At 35.6% G+C, this 22,336-nt stretch overlaps 1 protein-coding gene across 2 annotated transcripts; it reads right to left on the bottom strand.

Moving 5' to 3' along the window:
* Window positions 1-3,863: 3,863 nt before the first annotated feature.
* On the bottom strand, window positions 3,864-22,305 carry LOC139882725 (DNA polymerase epsilon catalytic subunit A-like). 2 transcript variants are annotated; one of them, XM_071867003.1, is made up of 49 exons: window positions 22,144-22,305; window positions 21,974-22,039; window positions 21,820-21,879; window positions 21,624-21,719; window positions 21,148-21,308; window positions 20,945-21,033; window positions 20,621-20,838; window positions 20,045-20,131; window positions 19,757-19,891; window positions 19,023-19,145; window positions 18,221-18,304; window positions 17,524-17,688; window positions 17,256-17,432; window positions 16,720-16,833; window positions 16,352-16,456; window positions 15,810-15,928; window positions 15,576-15,708; window positions 15,407-15,501; window positions 15,097-15,202; window positions 14,932-15,011; window positions 14,646-14,822; window positions 14,409-14,496; window positions 14,200-14,280; window positions 13,976-14,119; window positions 13,002-13,097; window positions 12,685-12,885; window positions 12,459-12,513; window positions 12,238-12,380; window positions 11,706-12,154; window positions 11,051-11,195; window positions 10,773-10,970; window positions 10,622-10,696; window positions 9,453-9,643; window positions 8,417-8,597; window positions 8,273-8,337; window positions 8,001-8,133; window positions 7,809-7,910; window positions 7,642-7,725; window positions 7,324-7,398; window positions 7,077-7,136; window positions 6,711-6,961; window positions 6,573-6,621; window positions 5,872-6,032; window positions 5,717-5,783; window positions 5,390-5,500; window positions 5,019-5,189; window positions 4,695-4,904; window positions 4,303-4,409; window positions 3,864-4,227 (listed from the first exon to the last, which is right to left on the bottom strand). In XM_071867003.1, exons 1-49 carry the CDS (start codon window positions 22,303-22,305, stop codon window positions 3,864-3,866), a joined length of 6,609 nt encoding a protein of 2,202 aa, XP_071723104.1. The 2 variants fall into 2 exon arrangements, with proteins under 2 accessions (XP_071723104.1, XP_071723103.1); XM_071867002.1 differs by having other exon boundaries at window positions 4,695-4,909; window positions 5,024-5,189.
* Between the last annotated feature and the right edge of the window lie 31 nt (window positions 22,306-22,336).

Here is a 22,336-nt window from a genome sequence, read left to right as displayed (position 1 = left end):
TCGTCAAACTGCATACAAACTCACGGTGACGTCCCGCATGGAAAGAGTGTATGACTGTTTGCTTCCTTCTCTAAAACGCCAGTAATTGCATCTTTTTACAGTTCACTTTTGTATTGGAGTAATTGGTTTTTCTCGCTCCAATGAATGATTCGTAGCCCTATGCTGCTAATAATACCATCTTATTTTATTTTTCTGATGCTTTCCCTTCTTTTTCTCTTTTAGTATCCGGAACAAACATGCTGAACTTTGTGCTGATGTTTCTCTATGTAAATATGTTGATAGGTTAAACAAATGGTCTCACATTTTAAGATTGGATTTTACGATTGATTTTATATTTGCAGTGATATAGAATCATTTTGTCCACTTGTGAAATCTGAAAAAGTGAGGGGGAAGATATTTATTTCTACTAATTCACAAAAATTTACAGATTTAGAAAGAAAAAAAAAAAAATCAATAACTGAGGGAGCCTTTGGTTAAGAACATAAAAAATGTCATTCCTGAATTCAGAACAATGTAATGTGACTAGATGGATTCCTACTTCCACGAACATGAATCTCATTTTGACTTCTTTGGTCTCAGTTTAATGGATCTAAAATCAGTAATGCCAAATTCTCAATGCAAAGATTAACCTGGCTAGACTGATTTTCAAATTCCCATACAAAGAATAATAGAGAATAATTAATTATACAAAGATGTATATCATATAGTTTGAGACTTAGGAAACTTTTTAATGATCTGAAATCGCTTGCATCCAGAATTTTTAAGGAGAAATATACAGAATATCTTCCTTTAAGAAGGTTGTGTTAGGGTTGATGTGTTACGGTTGAACCCTTCAACTAAATGGCGGGTCATTCTTGAGGCACGTGAGGTGTTGCTAGCCGGTGGTCGGTGGAGAGTGGGCAATGGAGTGTTAATTGATGTTTTCTCTGACAAATGGGTTAAAAATACAGTTGATCACATGGTCTCGGCAGCTTCAGGAAGAGCAGGCCCGAGCAATTTGTACCACCAATCTTGTTAACCCTTGTGCCCAGGATGGATTTATACGGATGGGTACTCAAGATGGGAAGTACCCGGTTACTCGACAGCCACCGACAGTGCAGCAGGTCCTGGTTGCGAGATGGAGACCACCAGATACAGACATGGTAAAGGTAAACTTCGATGCTTCATTCATCCTTGATACTGTGTCAAACGGATATCGGATGATTGCCAGGGATTCGAATGGGCTAGTATTCGAAGCAAGGGCTGGACAATTGGGTTGTATGGAAGACGCGCTTCATGCCGTGTGCAGCCCGGAAAGCGCTAGAATTGGCACTACACTTGCATTTGAGGAAAGCAATAATTCAAGGAGATCGTCAAACACTTATACGGGAGCTACAATCAAAGGAACGCTTCTTATTGAGCTGTGGAGTCGTCATTGATGATAAGAAGACTTTAGCATCGCATTCGTTTATTTGCAATTTAATTATGTAAGTAGACTAGAAAATAAAGTAGCAAATCGTCTTATCCATTATATTTAAACTTCGAAAATCTATCCTTTGTTTAGAGCAGTTTACCTATTGACGTTATGTTTTTCGTCCAGAATGGACGGCACCTATAAATGAAATCCATGTTTAACATAAAAAAAACCTTAGCTCTTATTTTTTGTAAAAATAAATATTGAAATAAGCATTGTATATACAATAGGAAAATAAAATTGAGTAAAATTTATTGTCAAAAATCGAATTTTGATTAAATGCTTTTATTTATTACTGATTTTATTATTCAAAAAAGAAAATTTAAAATTTTAATAAGATTGCTTATCATATATTCCTTGTTAAGTAATATTATTCTAAAATTTTATTTCTTTTCCTCTTTTAATTTGATATTTCACATTTAAACACACATAAATATTACTAACATAACTATTTGTATTATACACGATACATGATACAGATTTATCGTACAACGAACTAACAATACAATTTAATTATGTAAATTTAAGGTGGCTCTGTTGTCACGAATATAATGACTAATGTCATGAAAATTTAAGTTTGAATGACAATATTACCTCTCTCGATTAAACATGCTTTGACGTTAACTTGTCCCCAACTCTTATTTCATAATCCGTCTTCTCCTTTCTTCAACTTCACGAGAATTCAGACAACACAACAATAAGAACTGAAATCATAACTTTATAGTTTGGGATTCACAAATCAACTCCAATTATGCAAAATTTCTAGACGATAGAGGTTAGTTATTCTGAATAGTTGGCGAAATATAGAGAATTAGAAGTAATTGCAGGGATTTTGTTCCTTGCAAGATGGGTAACAATTAAACTTTTCACTTTTGTGTGACCTATAATAATAGCTAAAGGTCCTTTTGGATTGCTACGGATGTTTTCTCTATTGATGTTTTTCGATTCAGACAACGTTGACAAGGCCTTAGAGGTGTTCGATGAAATGCTTGAAAGGATTTTTATATAACTCAGTCAACCCATATGGCCATATCATAATAGCTCAGGTTTGATAAGAGTGACGAGTACAACAAAAGTATTGGAGTCAATACTTCTGTGATGATGATTGTTCACCAAATGGAAAAGTTATTTAAGAGGTAATGTATTTTCTATCACCTCTATTGGAGAAAAATTCATGGAGTAAAAATATTGGACGTTTGAGCATTTTTTTCTGCCAAATGAATCAATTCAGTTGTTTGATTTGGTAAAACTTATTTTTCAACACAAAAATGTGATATATTGTTTGATATTTTTCGCTCAAGGCTTAAGATATCCTTATAGAAATTCCAAATAATTTCATTCTCGTGGATATGAACTTTTAAGTCCAGATTTATATATATATATATATCATTGAAAGACTACTACAATATCACCTCTAGATATTTGCATCATAAATGAATGTGAATCTGAGTCCTAGTCTATGAGATTCTTGTGTTGTATGTCCCATGCATGTGATTCTAGCTGTAATACTAATTTTTTAGAATTTTTGTTACAGGCTTGTGACCACATTTGTCTTTATTTAAATCCATAAAATTTTGGCTTTTGGCAATTTCAAGTGTGTTACTGGTATTTTGAAAATACCAAGTGCTATGACCTGCTTGCTGCATTTGAGAAGCATTCGAAGAAGAGAAAGAGCTGTAAAATGGAAGAACAATGTTTCGTTTATAAACGTTGATGAATAAAAAGTTGCATTGTCAAAGATTGCATTGCTCAAATACTACAACCAATCTTTAAAGAGATCAAAAGATTCTAACAAGAAATCTAACGGTGAACGTGTTCGCCACCGTGATTTTAGTTTGTTTGCTGATATTGGTGAAAGCATAACAGAGTTTCACTTAAATCTTGAGTTAGCAAACAATCAGGAAAAGGATTGTGGTCAATACTTCTGTGATGATGATTATACCTCGTTTATGAAAAATCCAACATAAATTTCTTATATCTCGTTTTTAGATCTGAGATTAATGTTGTAAAGATTTACATTTTACAGTACATTGCTGATTTATGAATCATCTTTTGAGGTAAAGTAGCAGACCTAACAAATTAACGTCAAAAATTGTTTGACAAAGAGGAATAAAATGGTCATTTAACCTAAAATTTTCATGGCAATAACCATTATCTTCATGACAATAGAGCCACCCGTGAATCTAACAAATAACTTCTTTTTATGGTCAAATCTAATAAATAACTTTAATATTCATTTACAAAACAATAATCATGGGGGTAAGGTATCTATAGCTGATAGAGAAACTGATATTACATTCCTTCGTCAGGAATTCCACTCTACCATTTATGTTTAAAAAAATTTGATCCAAAGTGATTTTTCTTTCATAACCTATTTCATATTAAGGGAAAAAGAAAAAGGCTATCCTATTCACAATTGTACTTCCAAGATCCATGAAGTGCACTCTTGAAGAAGTAGGAAATCCTGCTGGATAGCAATTTTCAAGAAGATTTGCATTTTGCGTTGAAATTCAGAGAGATCCTCTTTGCATCTGAATGATCCGGAACATGAGCATTGTTCTGTCAGATGTGCAACTTTCACCTGATTACACCTGAGGCACACTAGATCCTGGACGTGGTACAGACGCTCCCTCTGCCGTACGATTTGAAGAAGCGAATTTTCCATCATCTCGCGGTCGTACGGCTGACCACATTGTGGCACAGCACAATGCCACTCCTTCCCCAGCAAAGCCGGATCACGACAAAGGTCAAGATCTCGGCAGTCGTTGCAGTAGCTGCACAATTTTAATTGAGGATTAGGGAAGTTTAATTGATTGATGCTTATATCCATTTTCTATCTGTTATCATACCTGCAAATCACATTTGGTAAGATGAAGGAAGGGCAAGGATCGTGAAACTCAGCTTCTGGAGCAAACTCCCGAACATGAACGTATTTCAAAAGGTTTCTTCTCATTACCTGTCAAGTATAAAAGAACAAAAGAGCACATCCAGTATCAAAAGTACAGTCCAAAAGAGCTACCTCCCTAAATGTTAAAACATACTTTAGTCTTCAAAGAAATAGTAAAGATAAGATTAGTGTTGTTAGACTCCACAAGATTATTTAGGCTGGAACTGTGAGATCCTTCCAATTGTCAAATGTTAATCGGTACTTTGGCATTTTTAAAGTATGTTACTCAAGTAAAGGAAAATTTAATTTGAAATTAAATACATCATAAGCCTAGATTTGTTAGATGCACATTACCAGAACATGATCCTGAACGTTATCGTCAAGGGCCAGAACAGCACAGATGTGTTTGATGAAATCTAGAGCGACATCTCCCTTTTTCGAGTTACTAGCAAATTGAGGATTTCCTTGGAAAACTAGATCATTTTCAGTTTTCCTCATCTCTTTTATATGGAGATTAATGTCACGGACAATATTAAGCAAATTGTCTGTGAAATCTGATCTGATCTGCACTCCAAAGTACAAACATCAAATCAATAAAAGTTATCTTTAATCAAAAGAAAGACGGAAAAAAGAAACAAAGGCAGTGTTATATTGGGCAAGTAGAATCATCCTTCATACCAGGCCTCTAAGATATTCCACAGTGAGTGATTCAAATCTCTCAGCAGCTGCAACAGTAATTGATGGAGTACAGGAATTGCCATCCAGGTAAGATGTTCTGTTGGCAGCTTGTTCCTTTGCGTGTTCAAGCGGCTTAACCATAAAATCAGAGACAACACGATCGAAATGATCCTGCAATGAGCCCAGAGCACGATTAAGTAAGTGCTTTGACAAGTAAAACTCATTGTCATTAAACAAAAATGAAAAAATTATCAATAAGGATATCTTGCAGACTGCTCGAACAGTGATTGCCTCACTTGCACAGATGGACATGATTCGATTGGTCTAAAGTTCACAATAAAGGTTGTGGGTATTAAAAGAAAAACATTTACCTGGACCCTTTTTGGCAAGTATTCAGCAATGTTCCAACTAGATACGATATGTACAGGCGATGCATCATTACAATTGTCATCGGTGCTGGCTGGGATCCCTCCATAGTTAAACTGCCACATGAATGAAATAGTCAAGCAAAGGACCCATGTTGCGAAACTGAAATGAATAAACTAAGTAGCAAACAGTAAAAACAACATTTATATTTAATCGAAAGGAAAGAAAGAAAGGAAAATAAACAATCCAGTGTGATATTAGGCACCCATGTTGCGGGGCCACTACAAGGAACTCTATTGAGAAGTTAAAATGAGCGAACCAAGTGCACAAACCTGGTCCATAAAGAGCAAGGAATGCCAAAAGTGCAGTGGCTCAAGCTCAATCCATTCAAACAGCTCTCTGTCAATAGCCCAAGATCGAATATTAGAGGTAGGTAGAGAGAAAAGGTAAAACGATATGTAAATAATGCACCTTCTCTTATACCCACCTCAACTGCAGAGCTTTGAGCAAGCTATCACAGTAAGCTTTTGCAGCTGTTAGATCAAATTTTCCAGTGTCTATCATAATCTTTGAGAAATTAGCAAATATTATTGTGGCACCAAGTTTGCGCAATTCAGCTAGTAGCAAGGCGAACACCTTTTGCATGACCTATTATCGTAAATAACAATCAAGAACTCATAAGTCAATCATCAGAGCAAAGAGATTGAGTAGCCATGCATTACCAAGGCACTTGTCGATAATCAGAAAGCAAGCGGATATTTAATAAACTTGGCATTGTTAATGGATAACCTTAAGTTGTGTATCAGAACTTATATCTGTTTTCTAAAATTTTCTTGCAAAATGTGCTTCTGAATATTTTTTCCATTTCCAGTTTCACAAAATCATAGGAGCAGATGTATATTTTACATAACTCAGATAGTTTTAACAATTTGTATTAACATTCATGTTCGGACAAAAAAGGAGAATATTTTCATTTTTCTGGAGTTAAACAACACCATTTTCAAATCAAATAGGGCTATAATGTCCCAAACCTATCCTTACAAAACATAAAATAATATGTTCATAATAGCTAGTGACGACCAAGAAAAAGAGAAATGTACACAGTTTAGCAGAGAAACTACTTTTTGTTCAAAAACGATACAAAGAAAATTAATCACTATAAAAAGAATGCAAGAAAATAATATTTACCTTGTGAAGTATGCGGTGAAGAGCTGGGTCATGAAGCTTCGATTGAGGGCTAGATGCCAAAAAAAAGCAGCCAGTTATCACTTATAACACAAGTCAAGAACATAGACGACGTACAGAAAAATAATAGAACCTAATTACCTGCAAAGCCATCGGTAAGTATGCTGCAAGAATGCATCAGCAAATTCATTTCCTGATGTAACAGCATCAGTGAGACATCTCTGGACCAGTTGTTTCAATACACGTAATGCAGATGCTGATGTGGCGGCATCATCAAAACTACTACTGTCATTATAGGGACCAAATTCCATGTCTTGGTCAAACAAAGCTCCTCCTTCAAGTTCATTAACTTGGTTGCATTTCAAAAGAGCATTCACAGCCAGGTGGTGTATCTATAAAAACAGATGCACACAATGTTTTTTAGTCAGACTGATTGTGCTCCCTTCACAGTCAAAATCATAATAATCATCAGAAAAGAAGCAGAAAGGGAAGTTATCTTTTTAAAACCTTAAGCTCCACGGAAACTTTTCTATATGCCCCTGGATACGTAATAAGAGGTTGACACGCCTTAAAACATAAAAATTAATAAAAGTCAATCGAAATGAAATGGCAGAACTGCAAAATAATAGTAAAGAGATTATGATAAAAGCTTGCAAAAATAATAAAAAATGCAGTATAGCCAGAATGTATAGAGTAGCATGAAAAAACAAAAGGGTACATAAGTTAAAACACCTAACACCATTCAGAAGCTAACCTCATCAGCAAAACATGTTTCTTCTTCGTTATTACCTCCAAAATCTGGAACACCATTATCCGATATCCATAGTACCTGTGAAAAGGAATATCAGCATCCTGGAGATTGGTGAAAGATTCTAACTAAGAAAAGATGGATAGTGCATGAAAAATGATGGTGCTTCCAACCACAAATGATAGCCTATAATAACAGCACAATCATTCTTGACAAACACCTTGAAAAAGAACAGTTGTCTCATGGAGCTAAAGGCTATGAAAGATATTTGCGGGTATTTTACAGTGCCCTCAAATAAAACAAAAAAATTTACCAGTAACAAACCTGATGCTGATCACGTAATGCTCTTGAAAAGAAGATATCAGCTGTAAATATAAGCCAGTCAAGTTCAATATTTCCCAGGGGCACCTAGCTCAAATAAGAAACTGAAAGTCAAGTTTAGAACAAAACAAAGGTAAAGACGATGTCAATCTGAAATCACAAGATGTTACATGGGCATATCTCGAGAGAGAAATTCTTTCATTCAACCATTGCTGTGAAACAGCAGATCGTTGCATTCCAATTTTCGAAGCCTGTTGCTGCCACCCAACAGCCTGTAAAAAACCATAAAAACCACACATCATTAGCCATTGGCAATGCAATAATCATAAGGAGACATTTCAGCTTCGCACAGTGTGCCTTACCTGATAGTGACCATCACGAGCGTTTGAAGGAATGTTCACACAGGGAAAGTCATTTAGTAATGGTATCCGAGACTTGATTAAGTGTCCATTTGGGCATTCTATGACAGCAATAGCAGGTCCATGATGTTTATCTCTGTCGAAGTGAAAACAATAGTAAAAACAAAACTAAAATTAGGATGAGTAGATAAGTTTTCTTTATTGTTAACGTTTCTTTTGAGCACATACATATATATTTTTACAAATATTAACATCAATCATATATATCAAAAGACCTGAATTCATTTATAGCATTCTGTAAGTTTTTTTCTGCGTCTTTAACACTTCCAACATAGTCCACCTGAGATTATAAATAATTAGGATCTAACAAAGAAAAAAAAAATCAGAGAGTTCCTCTATCAACACTAAACTTTAATCACCTTGAAAACAATACTATTCCTTGCAGGTGGTTCAATGGACAATGCAAGGAAAGCTTCACGGAATTGCTTTTCAAGAATAGATGGCGTTAAATCTTTGTTTGAATAAGGACTAACAATCACAACAGATAGAATCCTTGATGCAGGGAAATATCCCACATAGGTAGCACGTCCTTCAGAGAAGCTGAAAATAAAATGTATAACATTGCGATATCAGATGGTGCATCTCCTCCATTCATTAGATACACCTCAATTGAAAGGAAAGAAAATAATAATAATAATAATAATAATAAAAATTCTAGCATGTTGCAAAATAAACACGCGTGCAATATCCAGCCCTAACAAGAAAGTTTCCTCATCATATTTTTCTCAAATGCAACACCCAAATAAATTTAGATGGATGCTAAATGAAATACTAAAAACAAAAATTATAGTAACCAGAAGGTCCCGAACAGATAAAACCATCATAAAAGTAATAAAGTTTCATAAATGAGTTCAATGTTCTCAGTTTGAAAAGGCAATCGCATCAAACTCCATCCTCAGAATAGATATCTTCTATCCTAAAATTACCTTCCTAAAATTTCTAAACCAGACTAATTGAGGGCTTAAGCGGGGAGCCTTAGCGCAACGGGGTTCGCCCTTTAGACTAATTGAGGGCTTCTTCACATACTAATGCCTTGCTTCTTTAATGACTAAACAAAACACGTTAATGAAAGAAATAAAACACAGCTTTGTCGTTTGTTCTCTCCTTTTAGGGGGAGAAGACTCGGACATGTTTGGAGCAAATTATTATAGACATGTTGTAGTATGGGTACTATGCAGTAACTTTTCGAATCAATTACCAGCCTTCCAAATGTATATATAGCCAACTAAACTAAAAGATGCAGAAAAGGGGTTACGGGCCATCACCATATTCCAACAGGTTAGGGAATGACGCTTGAAAAACTCTAGAGTTCCTCTATAATCAAATTCTTGTAACATGCTAGTTCAAAGTTGAAACTAAGATATGCTAAAGAAATAGTGCTGTGCAACGAATTACCTATGGTACAAGTAAAAAAACGATATTGGTTGCTCCAGATAAGAACACTCGGTTGTGGTTTTCATGCTGAGTTCAGTCAGACTCCAACCATCCTGGGCATTTCGCTTCTTGGCTGATTTATCTACTTTACAGACACAGCCAATCTCAAGGACAGCGTTGAATTCCAGCGGCACTTTTGTTCCATATATTCCCTGCATAAATAAAATTTGAATTGATGCATACATGAGTAGGGCAACCATAAACAAAGCCAATGGAAAGATGTACTAAACAAAGAAGATGCACACAGTAACAGTATACTATAATATATTTACAAGAATGCAGTTGCCGATCAGATAAAAAATGGTTGTACTTTTTTAAAAGAGCCAACGAATCAATATAATCAAGACAACTATGATTACTCTAGAGTGGAGGTGTAGTTCTGAACAATGAGAGCCTTAAATTTAGATCTTGAAAACAGCTAGGAAACAACTAGCATTGCGAATGATGAAGCAATAAAATTGTCAGCACCCTGAGGAGTCTTTCAGAAGAGATAGAGGAATGGTCAACATTTTCATGGTGTATGTAACTGTGATAAGTTACTGTGCATGACCTTCACAACTGGGGTTTATACAACTGAATTAGTATAGTCCAGGGCACTATGAAAACACATAATGGATGAGTTGCAAAAGAATAGTTTCTGAGGAAGGCTTCTGATGATGCAGGCCAGTTTTCATTGCCAATTCAAAAAGAAAAGCACAACCCTAGCTCCTAATTGGAGTAATTTAAACGTCCAAAGATGATAATATTTTTTCTGAAGGACGAGGGAACAAAAGAGAAGGGGGTCGCGTGATCAAAACTAGACTGACTAGTGCCTGTAGATCATGCTTATTTTGAATGAACAAGTTGTTTCAATGCCAGCAACATCTTGTAAATGTTGTTTCAAACATGAAGACAATAAACATTTATTCTTATTATATGAACAAGAGCCATAATCCTGTACATCCCACCTAATCCCTCATGATTTTGGTTACATACTCCATCCTTCGTTCTTTATAAATAATATGGTACATACAATTATTGATAATATTTTACTTTGGTTATACATAAAACAAAAAGGCACATTTCATGAAAACTAACAATAAACAAGCATTCGTGATTTGTCTAACAAGCAATGCGTTAAGTTTACAAACCTCAATTTCTGGATCTGCAAGGAGAGATTCGAGCTTTTTGCTTTCTTTCTTAAATTGTTCTTCATCAATCACAACCTGTTAAAGCTAAATAGTCAATGCATAAAGGGACCACAATAATAGACCAAAACATATCTTGACAGAAAATACATACCTCAATCAGGTTGTACGTATGTCTCCCATGAGGAAGTGACTTGTTCACAGGCTTTCCAGGAAAATTTTCAGCCACAGAACTTTTTGAGTTCAAGTAAAATACTCTCGGAACAGTCAAAGGAATCTTTAGCATGACTCCATCAACAACAACCCAAGCAAAATATTTTCCACTATCTGACCCTGGAATCAATTGTATAACCTGCATCACAAAATATCGGTTGCATCATCACAAAAGAATTATTCCAATTGAAACAAAAAAGTGTTGGAATACTACTTTACCTGCCAGTGGCACTGCACCAAGGCTACTTCATGCGTCCTAAAATAGGAGCCAACACCAGTTCTCCCCTGAACACCTTTACCCCTTTTCACACCACCTTCAGAAACACCATTAACTGCATGATGTGGGGTCCTCACATTGCTTAACCTGTGTAGTCATTGAAAATTGCATGATTACACATTATGTTATTAAGAAAATGTATGTCCCATGGAAACCAAGAATAAATACAGTGATAGATAAAGCATCAGGAGGCATTTGATAAGTTAAAAAGCATATATCAACTAGCAGAAACACATTTGGAGAAGGTGAACACAGTACTTGGGGAGCACGCTAGCTTGTAGTTGCATAAAATTTAAGGTTATCCACAATGACATACTTCTACAATGCAGTAAGTGACATACTTCTATGTTAATGGATATGCCAATTCTAATTAGAGCATCGATGAAACAAGAGGGTCATGACAATAGCAACTGCTACTGGTCGTCTTTCAATCATGCATCCTACTTGGCATGCATACTTTTATTAACTTACTACCCAGGAAACGGATTGTTGGAAAACTACTGGAACCATAAACTATATTCTGTACCCAATAAATGTATCTAAAATTACTGTGCTGAAAAAATGAGCATATGCATGATGTTCAATAAGAATATATACCTTTGCCTCTTCCTCTTTTCCAGCATATCTTTCCACTTTCTCTTCTTTAATTTTAGCCATCCTTGATAATCAACATTTCTGTCAATAGACAAATGATTATCTTGCGGAGATGAAGATGGCAGGCCCCTTTCTTGACCATGATCACTTTGTTGTGCAGAGTCACAAGAAGTGTTTCTCACTGAATGTTGTCTGCTGTTTGCTTCATAACAACGAACAATTGGTCTAGGTCCATCCACAAGGCTACTTTTATTGCATGCGTCTTCTAAATCTCCAACATTCTCAACATCAATATGACTGGCAGCAGTGTCATTGGTCCCTTTCAACAAGTTACTGCGTTGCACAGCACTAAACATATCAACCAATTTCCGTTGTCGGAATTTGTCGTCCTTCTCACGGACCTTTTTATGCAGCCAATCGGGATGAGCAACCCTAGGAACCGGATTCGCAACCTGATAAAAATTTATGTCAAAATCTGGGGATCAAGTCCAAAAAAATTTTGCTTTAAAGTTTAAAGATTAACAAGCAACTGAACCTTTTGCATAGCAGCAGGAATGGTTATGATTTTTTGAATTGCCGAACTAAGCCGCTGCTTATAGTAGGACCAGTCAATGATAGAACGGATGCCTACATCTGATGAAGTCTTGCACCATTTTCTTAAATAGTACTTTATTATCTCTGCAATAAGAAATACAAGTTTATCAAGCATATGATAGCAGGATTTTTTTAAAGGTAATATAACAGAGTAGAATTTACCAGCGTCAGTATCAAATATTGCGACAGGAACTGCACGTTCACTAACTGGTGTACCCTGCTCATGTGAAGTTTTCATAAAAGTGAATGTTAAGTTTGAGAGAGCTGTAGAGATGTGAAGAAGTATATTTTGAAGATATCAGTGTATAGCCTCAAAAGAGGAGGTGATAAAGCCAATAATTGCATATAGTGGTTCTTGATATAAATTACTTAGTCATGCAGAACATACCCTTGGTTCGCACGCAACTATGTATTGGCATCGTAACCCTTTATCTTTAACCATTGTATTACCAAGAAAATCAGCAAGACGCTTTGCAGTGGTAACTGCACAAGACTTTTGTTCACCGTAATCTGCCAAGGACTTGCTCATTGTGCTTGACTCAGATATATAATCAAGCAGTTCACTATCTGCAATATCGTTCCCTTGACTCTGAAAAAGTGAGAAGAAAAATCAAATAATGGTCCAGATTTTTTAGTGTCTAATTGAACAGTGCTCTGCTGAAAATAAGGAATATAATAATGATAACCACACCAACTTTTACGCACATCAAGAAGATCAAGCCAGCGATTAGCGACAGCAGCAACAGCTGAGTAGCATTCCTCCAAAGTTGATCCATGGAGAAATTTGTCGAAAAGCTCAGCCTGTGAAGAAAAGAATTGTGTATTAACATGCGACCAATTCAGAAACAATTCTAGTTATGCCGGATCAGCTAAAATAGAAGCTGGCATCACAGTTATATTATACCTATTTCTGGGACCAAATTCATGCTTCACAAATAAGGAAGTTAATGTAGTGCATCTTCGGTGCGTACATTTATGAAATTGACTCCTTAAAATGAACAAACTAAGTAAAATGATTTTCAAGACAGAGAAGTGCCTATTAGTAAGTGGGCTCTATTCTTTTTAATGTCTTGATCCTTTTGGACCTTTTCTTTTCCATATCAAACTATATAGGACAGAAAACAGGATCCTACATTTTGGGTGGGGCTGCATAGTTGAATGAAATTCATGTTTTAAGAAACCTGCAGAATATTTATTGTTATTAGCAACATCTTTAGCCCCTTCAATTCCACTGGAGGTTTTCTTCTGGTTCAATTTAGTTTGATGTTTCAATTAGTAGCTGAAGTTTCCGGTTTTCGTCTTTGTTCTCTTTTACGAGTCCTTTTTTTTCTTAGTAGCTTGCAAAGTCCTAATTTAGGGAGAGATAACTATCAATAAAACAAGCAAAAAATAATATATATATATATATATATTTAACAAAAACTAGGGCAGAATGACACATGAAGACTAGTTTACAGACATGATTTCCATGTGCTCCAGATTAAATAAAATTATGAAACATAATTGTTTACAGTTATGACATCATGAAACTTAACAGGTTAATTGCCATTAACACATTCATTAAGCTAGTGGTTCTGGACTTCGTATCTATTACGTAGTACAAGGTAAGAAATGAATCATATAGGGAAATGTTCCATTCACATCACACACTACTGAAATGTAAGAAGTAAATGGAATACCTGGAAAACTTTAATGAGCTTCAGTTCTCCTCGACGCTTGATCTCAAAACCCTTAAGTTCTGCAAGGGTTCCATCATCATTGAACACAGCATATCGTTTCTTAATCAAAATCCCTTCTTCCTTGGAGGCAGGAAGAATCATTGCCTGCATGCAATGACAAGTTATCACAAAGAATGCAATCAAAGTATGAAAAAGGAAAATTCAAAGCTATTAATTTATGATACCTTGTATGGTCCATCCACTTCAAATTCAATTGAGCATTCACTATGAGTTGAATAAGTTTTGTTAATAGGATCTGCAAGTGTCTGTTGAAAAAAAGTATAGAAAATTGAAAGAGTACATCAGAAGCACTGGCAAGAAACCACCATTTAATTCCAAAAAGAATCTGGACGAAAGTTCCGTAGAGACAAAAAAAAAATGATTATCGACTAACCTGATACTGATCATTTGTGTTGTTTCTTGCTACATCAACATTAAGCATGACACATGGATATGAAATAGTTAACTTCTTCTTCAAGTCTCTGTGATATGTGTTTACAAATGAAGGTCATTACCCAGACATGTGGAAACCGGAAACTATGATCAATGAAGTTCTCATAGATAGATTATCTAGATTCAGATATGCTTGTTTCTATGACACACATAATTGAACCGTGAAACAAAAGCTTACTTTGTTTTGAAAGTAAAGTTCTCTGGAAAAGATCCTGGGAGGGCACACCAAATGCCGTCAGTATCTAACTCTATCGGCCTCCCAATTTTTTCAACTAGCAAGCGAGCATTCTGAATGATTTTGGCTCCAGTGTACGTAACCACACCAGCCATTTCCATAGAGTACCATCTTGCACCCCTACAAGCAAAACATTTCAAAGCATCATTGGAAAACAACCTAAATAAATCATCACAAAGATAAATACAAAAGTTGATTCTCACTGTAGGATTTAGAACTCAAAACTCACTTGCGCATGACATAACCATAGAATGAATTAAGAATACACTTATGAGCAAGTTGTAGAGAATCATAAACGACCACCATGTCCTGCAAATATCAAGCATAGCAGTTCAATTATCATTGCACATTGAGTAAAGTTCTTGCAGAAGACGTTGAAACAATATTTACATACGTTTGCCTCCTGGATCTTAATAGAATTTCCACTGGCCTTGGCTTCTGCCAACTTCCCTTTCCAAACTTTATTAAGTCCTTTGTATTCATATCTTCTATCCCGAAAGCTAATGCCAGATAGGAAAAAATGACACAATAAAAAAGTGTATATAGAAAATTTAGTCAAAACCCTTTATATATCATATATGCATGTATTCATAATCTTCGTGCACTAATTAGTATACCAGAAAAATTACAGTAACTGACAACACATAATATAACTTGACCATTCAAACATTACAAATATAATAATCTAAAAACGACATGCTCACCTGCGAACGGTGTCGACATAAAAAGGGTTTTCTCGCATGCAAATCCCAGCTTCTCGAAGTTCAGTGACTGGCTTATCAAGCACCCGTTTATATGCCTATTAACATGCTAAAGGTTAGCATCACTGACAGTACATTAGGCAAACATGTTTTATAAAAGTGACAAACGTACTTTCTGGCAGTATTTCTTTAGTCTCTCTTTGAGTTTCAACTGTTGGTCTGCTTTCGGCAAGTCAGCAAAAGATTTAGACAGCTGACCATCAACAAACTCAGACTCAATTTGCTTCTTCAGATGATAATAGTCACTGGAAGCACCCGAGCAAAGCCAACATATAGGTGTCAGAAATATACGATACACAAGATAGAAACATAGAAAAGACCAACATGAAAAAAACAAAAACAAAACCTTTTTTTTGCCATGTATATCTCTCCACGCCAAACCCATTCAAGCTTCCGAAGACAAGTTTTACCAGGACGGTTAAAATCGCATGCAGTGCAAACTTCATCCGTCACTATTGATGGTGGCTGTTATTTTAATTATTTTATAACAGATACTCCACATTAGTCAAGTCTTAGAGAGAGAGAGATAGAGAGGAAACAGGCGAGGGAACTTCACTTAAGCCACCTGGCACATCCAATTTACAGCCTTATGGCGTTTCAGTTTCAACTTTCATATAGTAGAGGGGCTCAACCTTTTGGAAAAACTAAATTACTTGATAAACATGAATTGAAAACAAAATTCTATAGAAGGTCCAATCTTATGCTGTCAAATTGGATAATTTTTATTCCATCCTCACACATCAAACTCATTTCTTATGTTTCAGTATCTATGATGCACGTTGTATTCAGTTAAAAAAATACTGATAAATGATGATGCTGATGATGATAGTAATAATTAAAAAAAAAAAGGACAAGGGGTTAAGTTTGAACGTTAAAAGGTGGAGTTACCTGAAGCCTGTTCGTCAGAATAATATTTGGATACATAGCAGCAACATCTAGATGATAAATGAGGGGACATTCGTCACGAATAGGTTCATCCCGCAACCTCACAAGCTGAGAAAACATAGATTGGTATCATGGACTAAGTAACAGCACAATTGAGTATAAGAGGAACAAAAAATGACAATTATTACGACCTTGAAAAGTATAGGATGGATAGAAAACATGTATATATTCAAAACAAAGAACGGTTATATTTAACTAACTGCGAAAAATAAAAAACTTTAGGAAAGAGACTTGAAGAGAACTCCCTTCCTAATAAGCTAAGCACTGACATGAAAATTTCATACTGAAATTAGCTAAACGGTTGTGGTCACCTTTTCCAGGATAGCGTTCCTCACGTCATCATAATTAGACACTGTATGCAAGTCCATCTTTCCTTCAACTTGTATAGCATACTGAAGATCTCGGTCGAGATTGTTGATCAGTTGCTGGGAATCAAAATGCATTAATTTTAGTTGTGGAAGTTGTCCAACATATGCCAAAACATAGCAATATCTTCCATAAAAAAATTACTGGAAAGTAAACCAACTACTGACAAAAATATTTCACGTTTTTAAGCTGCCAAGAAGACGAAAACTCTAATTTGGTTTATTAAGATTTAAATTATTATCTAATTTATTACAAAAGTGTTACCGCATTTTAAACTCTTAAAAGAGAGCTCAAGAACCAAGTTTTTGTTGGTCACTGGAAAACACTAAAATTCATAGAAATACGGCCCAGCTGCAACTTAACATAATGCCCGATGACAGTATTTAAAGAACCAAGCAATTGACAAAGAAAGTCACCTCAACCTATGTGATGCTATGTTGCTACTTAAAAGGATGAGCTGAAAACAAAGAAAGACTGTTACCTCAAAAGCAGATGGGTCGAGCTTAAAACTAGTTGGTAGATCAGATCTGAAAACACCACTTTCAAGGCATTCCACATGGCCTCCGATATATGTCTCACTCTCAAGAAGGTGATTGTTATAGAACTTTTCTGGGGCAGATTGGTGTTTGTTTGGGCATATTACATTTGCCTTGTATGCCTATAATCCCAAATTGAACAAACTAAGAAAGGCCTTACAAAAAAAAAAAAAAAGGATTCAAGCATTAACAAAAATGTGTACAAGAACTGACCTCGACCATAAGAAGCATTTCACAAAGTGTCCCACTACCCTTGCGAAGAACCTCATCAGGAGACATGGGGATTATAGTCGCCAGCGAGAAAATGAATGGGTGCACATATGTCATATACAAGAAATATGTAGCAACAGCATCAGAAACGGAATAAGATGCCATCATCTGCAATAATATTTTAACATGGAACATATACATAAATGATATTCTTTTCGTCTCATGAGACAATAAAACAAATAAGCAATTCATTATGAAAAAAAATAAAAAAAAATCTCTAGCTATTCTTATCAAGAGAAAAGAAAGGCAAGCAAGCACAGGTGAAACATCAACACATTTCTATCGCAGACTAATCCAACCAAGTTTACAACCACAAAATTTCACTAGGACTCAATCTGAGTAAATTTTGAAAAGTGTTATGACATAATAACGATAAGTCTAGAACCTGAAAGCAAGCTTGGCTGCCATTTAGCAACATGAAGCCACATAAAACCAAATAAGAAAGGAAATGATGCTATCAAACCAATCCTACAAGTATTCGGATGTATGTGCTAAATATATTTGTATTCTGTACTTTGAGTATATCTCACTTGACTTCCAAAACATAGTATATCTCAAGACATAATGTCCTGTTCAATGAGAACCCTCGTTCTAAAATGCGCAACTATATGCTCATGAATGTTTTAGCTGGCACACTAACCTGAGGTTTTTCCATGGCATATCGAACCATATCCTCCGGATTCACCTCGAGTGGATCATAACCTAACTTTGCCTTAGTAACTGCCTGATAACACATAGAAAAATGAGGACATCATGCTGCTAGCAATAAACATGGAAAGCAGAAAACCACACTCCTGATAAAACATACAAAAGAATGTGGACATCATGCTGGTTGTATTAAAAATGGAAAGCAGAAAACCACACTTAGAACTGGTCAACCATACCATTGATATGAGTACTATCATAAATTCTAAACAAAATAAAACTGATTTTTTGTTTAGGAAGTCCCATAAAACAAAAATGAAGACTTTTTCATCTCTGACGGTCTAAGAGGCTTACAAATCAAATACAGCAGAGAGCTGTTTTAAAGATGGCTATGACTTGCACAAATTGTAGTTACTGGATATATCCGAATGTAAGAATAAGTAGGGATTCTATGAAATAACACTTGTTGCACAAGAAAGGAAAACTATATAGTCTGTAGACTCATAAGAATAAAGGTAAGAGCTGCGTCACTATACAGGAGAGCTATCACATTACAGAGGAAATAAAGTAAAGTGGTAGTGAAGGTTTTTATCTCTTTAAATTATACAAAAATTGATGAACATCAAGTAACATATAAAACTCATCTTTCAGCTTGATGAAGAATGAGAGAAACTATGCAAAGGTTAAAATGTCTAACTACCAGTACACTACCATAAAACATGCAAAAGCATCAACTAGAATGAGTTCCCACACAATTTACATTTCAAATAAACAGTGATGCAAGTTGTGGCTTGCACCTTGAGGCCCTGACTTCCCTGAGGAAGGTAACTATCACGTTTGACCCAAGAAAAACAATCCAAATGGCAAGCAAATTTAGCACGACATTCTCCTTGATTCTGGTCACAATGAAATCCAACCTCCTGAAAGAACAAAAAGTAGAAAAAGAGTTTACATGTGAAAACGGCTTGAACAAAAGAAATATAAGGAGACGTACTTGCAAAACAATCCCGATGAATCAATCAAGCTATAGTTCATGTATAAAAAGCTGATTAGAAATACATTAAAAAAATAGACTATAGAACCAACTACCACAAACGAACACAGAGGAGTCTTTTCTTCCACGTTAAACTAACACACAAAAGAATGTTAGATTGAGAAATCAACAAAAGCATCCTCTTCCAAAGAATTAAGTCTTCATGCCACAAATACAATTTATTTTCGACTGTACCACACAAAACCAACAAATTCCCTTGTATTCACTTTGCATAATGTCATTGTACAAAATAATAAATGCAATAGAAGATTCAAATACCAGTGACATTTAGAATCACCTACTACATCTGTCTCAAAATACATGATGTTTTCATTATTGTGGCATGTGTAAATGGAGGTAGTATTTAGCTATGCATGGACATATGAAGGGGATATAACAAAAATACAATTACAATCAAGTTCTGTCGAATGTAAACATCCGTTGGTTAACAGGAAAAGTCTATTAGAATCAGTGAGCAAGGAAGGACAGACTACATACATTGCTCATTACAAGGCCATGATGAGCTGCTCGTTTTTCCAAGAATGGCCAATCAAAAAAATCACCATTATACGTTACATAAACACCAGGCTTCACCTCTTGCATGTGGGCAAACCAATGTGTAAGAAGATCTCGCTGCAAGAAACCAAATAAAAAGACAAACATCAACAGCATCACAGGAATTTTCTTTGGCATTAGCATAAAAATAAAATAACTAAAGAAATAATGTGTGCACCAGTGTGAAAATACTCGACAACTTTAAGCTCATTACTTGCCACTTTACGCTACCTCATTATTCACATTTGTTACTCTGAAACAGCCTTCAAATTCTGGTTTTGGAGTATACTCCAAGTCCTCGATATCTTCCGCTACACACTAAAAACAAATAATTATTTGAGGTTTAAGTAAGATAAATGTTATAGAGCAGATACTCGATATGGTTAGCTCAGTCAATGAATGAAGGTCAATCAAATCACTATGTATATCAAAAGACCTGCAACCTTGTCATAGCATATCAGTAGAAACAGCAAGTGAGGTCGATACTGCCTTATGAATTACCTTGGGAAGGGCTAAAATGCTTAATGATTCGAACAGAAAACATTTCAATATTCTTCTATCAATAAAGTGAGCACATTATTCAAGAGTTAGAGTCAAATCTATCCAAATGGTCACTGCGACATGTGTAACTTTTGACAGGAGCTAAGTTTAGGATGTCATGATTTATTTTCATAAGACACAAGTTAATGTAAATTATTCAAAATTCTATACTCCAGTTAGAATACATGACATGAACATGAAAATTCAAAAAACAGAATGCTGGAACTTGTGAACATGTGTAGAAAATGCATAACCTATCATTATTACCTCTCTATTAATTATGAGGTAGCCTTGACCATCAACCATGTATGAGATCATCATGATCATATCATACTCGGCATCAGGGAACTTCAATGGAAGCTTTGTTGTCTCGATATCAAATGCACAAACATGTACTTCAGCACGCTGCAGAAGATCAGCCCTCTTCTCAAGCATAACACCAGCGCTGGTTACACTGACATCATACCACTGCCCACATCGCACATCTGAGTATCACGAATTCATTAATACCAAACAAAAATGGATATAAAAACATGGGAAATATCTAAATTATCAACTAAAAAACAAGCAACAAGGTCGAAAAGAAGATACCATTGTCAATAGCAAAGCGGACATGGTAAGGAACATCATATTCACGAAGATCTACAATGTAATCTAGAGAATCTTGAGGCCTTTGTTCTCTGCAAAACATGCACACAAAACATGACAGAAGAAAGTAAGCCAAAGACTACTGATGCATAAAAATTTAAAAAGCAAAATGGTATGCGAGTGTATAGACAACGTGCAGACCCTACCTCTTTCCACTTAATATAAACTCATATGCTTCTGCCGCATCAAACTTTGCCTGGTTTCTCTGAACAACGTGCATCAAATCTCTCTTCACGTCCATCAATTGTTGAACGGTGTCAAAAGATATTTTTAGATAGGATTTATGTAAACCAGATAAATGGTTTTTCTGTCCAAGAGAAAACAAAGAATAAGCATGGATTTGAAAGCTACAGTGAGAGAGAAACTGCAGAACACACACGTGCAGCAAAAAGAAGTCAACATGAGCCTTTTAAGTATGTTGTGTATGCAAGCATTTGTGTGAAAACCATATAGAGTTAGAGTGATATGCATAAGGGTGAAGCTGAGTACACTGTTTTTGTGATTTAACTCTTATTCATCAGTACAGTAAATTGAACATGAAGGATACACCTGTTACCCATAAATATGGAAAAAGGTTCAATGAGACTAATGGCATTAGAAGCAACAAGTGGTAGAAACTCACAAGATCAAGGTCCTCTTTTCCCACAATTTCAATATCAGCAATTTGGCCCTCATACCGTCGCTTTAAATATGCATCAACATCCATTTCCATTTTATCCTGCATCGAGATATTCCAATTTTCAAAATCAGAATGGCCATGAACTAAAGATAACAGAAGACCAAGGAAACTTCAAATTGCGAATTAATAATGAAATGACCTTCGTGGCAGCATAGAAATAAGGGCGGAACTTGACCTTGGTCTTAAAAGTAGAACCGTCCTGCAAATTAAATGAGAAAGCAAGCAAAATTTAGCTGAATACTAATAAACTTTAATTCCCAATTCCATAAATAAATAAAATTAAAAAGGTTAACCTGTGTAACGAAATAAAGATCGACGCAACTAAATATTCTGCGAGTGTGCTCTTCCTCGATAGATGACTGCAAGACAAAAATCCAAAAGAGTTCGAGTTGACTGAGTAATGCCTTATGGAGCACGAAAGACTACAAAGATAAGGACAGAATGGAACAACAAATTGACGCACCGGAGAGAAAGTGAGGAGCCATCCGAGGCGTTTATCAGCTTCGGAGTGGAGATCGAACCCAAGCTTGGACTCGAGTTCTTCCTCGGCGCTGCGAATTAGCTTCTGCTTCTTCGACATGCGCGAGTCACTCCGGTCCCATTTCCGGCGATCCCCGCCGTTCATCACTAGATCTAATGGTGAATAGAAAACTAAT

This window comes from Rutidosis leptorrhynchoides, unplaced genomic scaffold, assembly GCF_046630445.1.
Source record: "Rutidosis leptorrhynchoides isolate AG116_Rl617_1_P2 unplaced genomic scaffold, CSIRO_AGI_Rlap_v1 contig300, whole genome shotgun sequence".
NCBI classification, from domain to species: Eukaryota; Viridiplantae; Streptophyta; class Magnoliopsida; order Asterales; family Asteraceae; genus Rutidosis; species Rutidosis leptorrhynchoides.
Note: the sequence above shows the minus strand (reverse complement) of the source record. Positions and strands in the feature narration are given on the sequence as shown.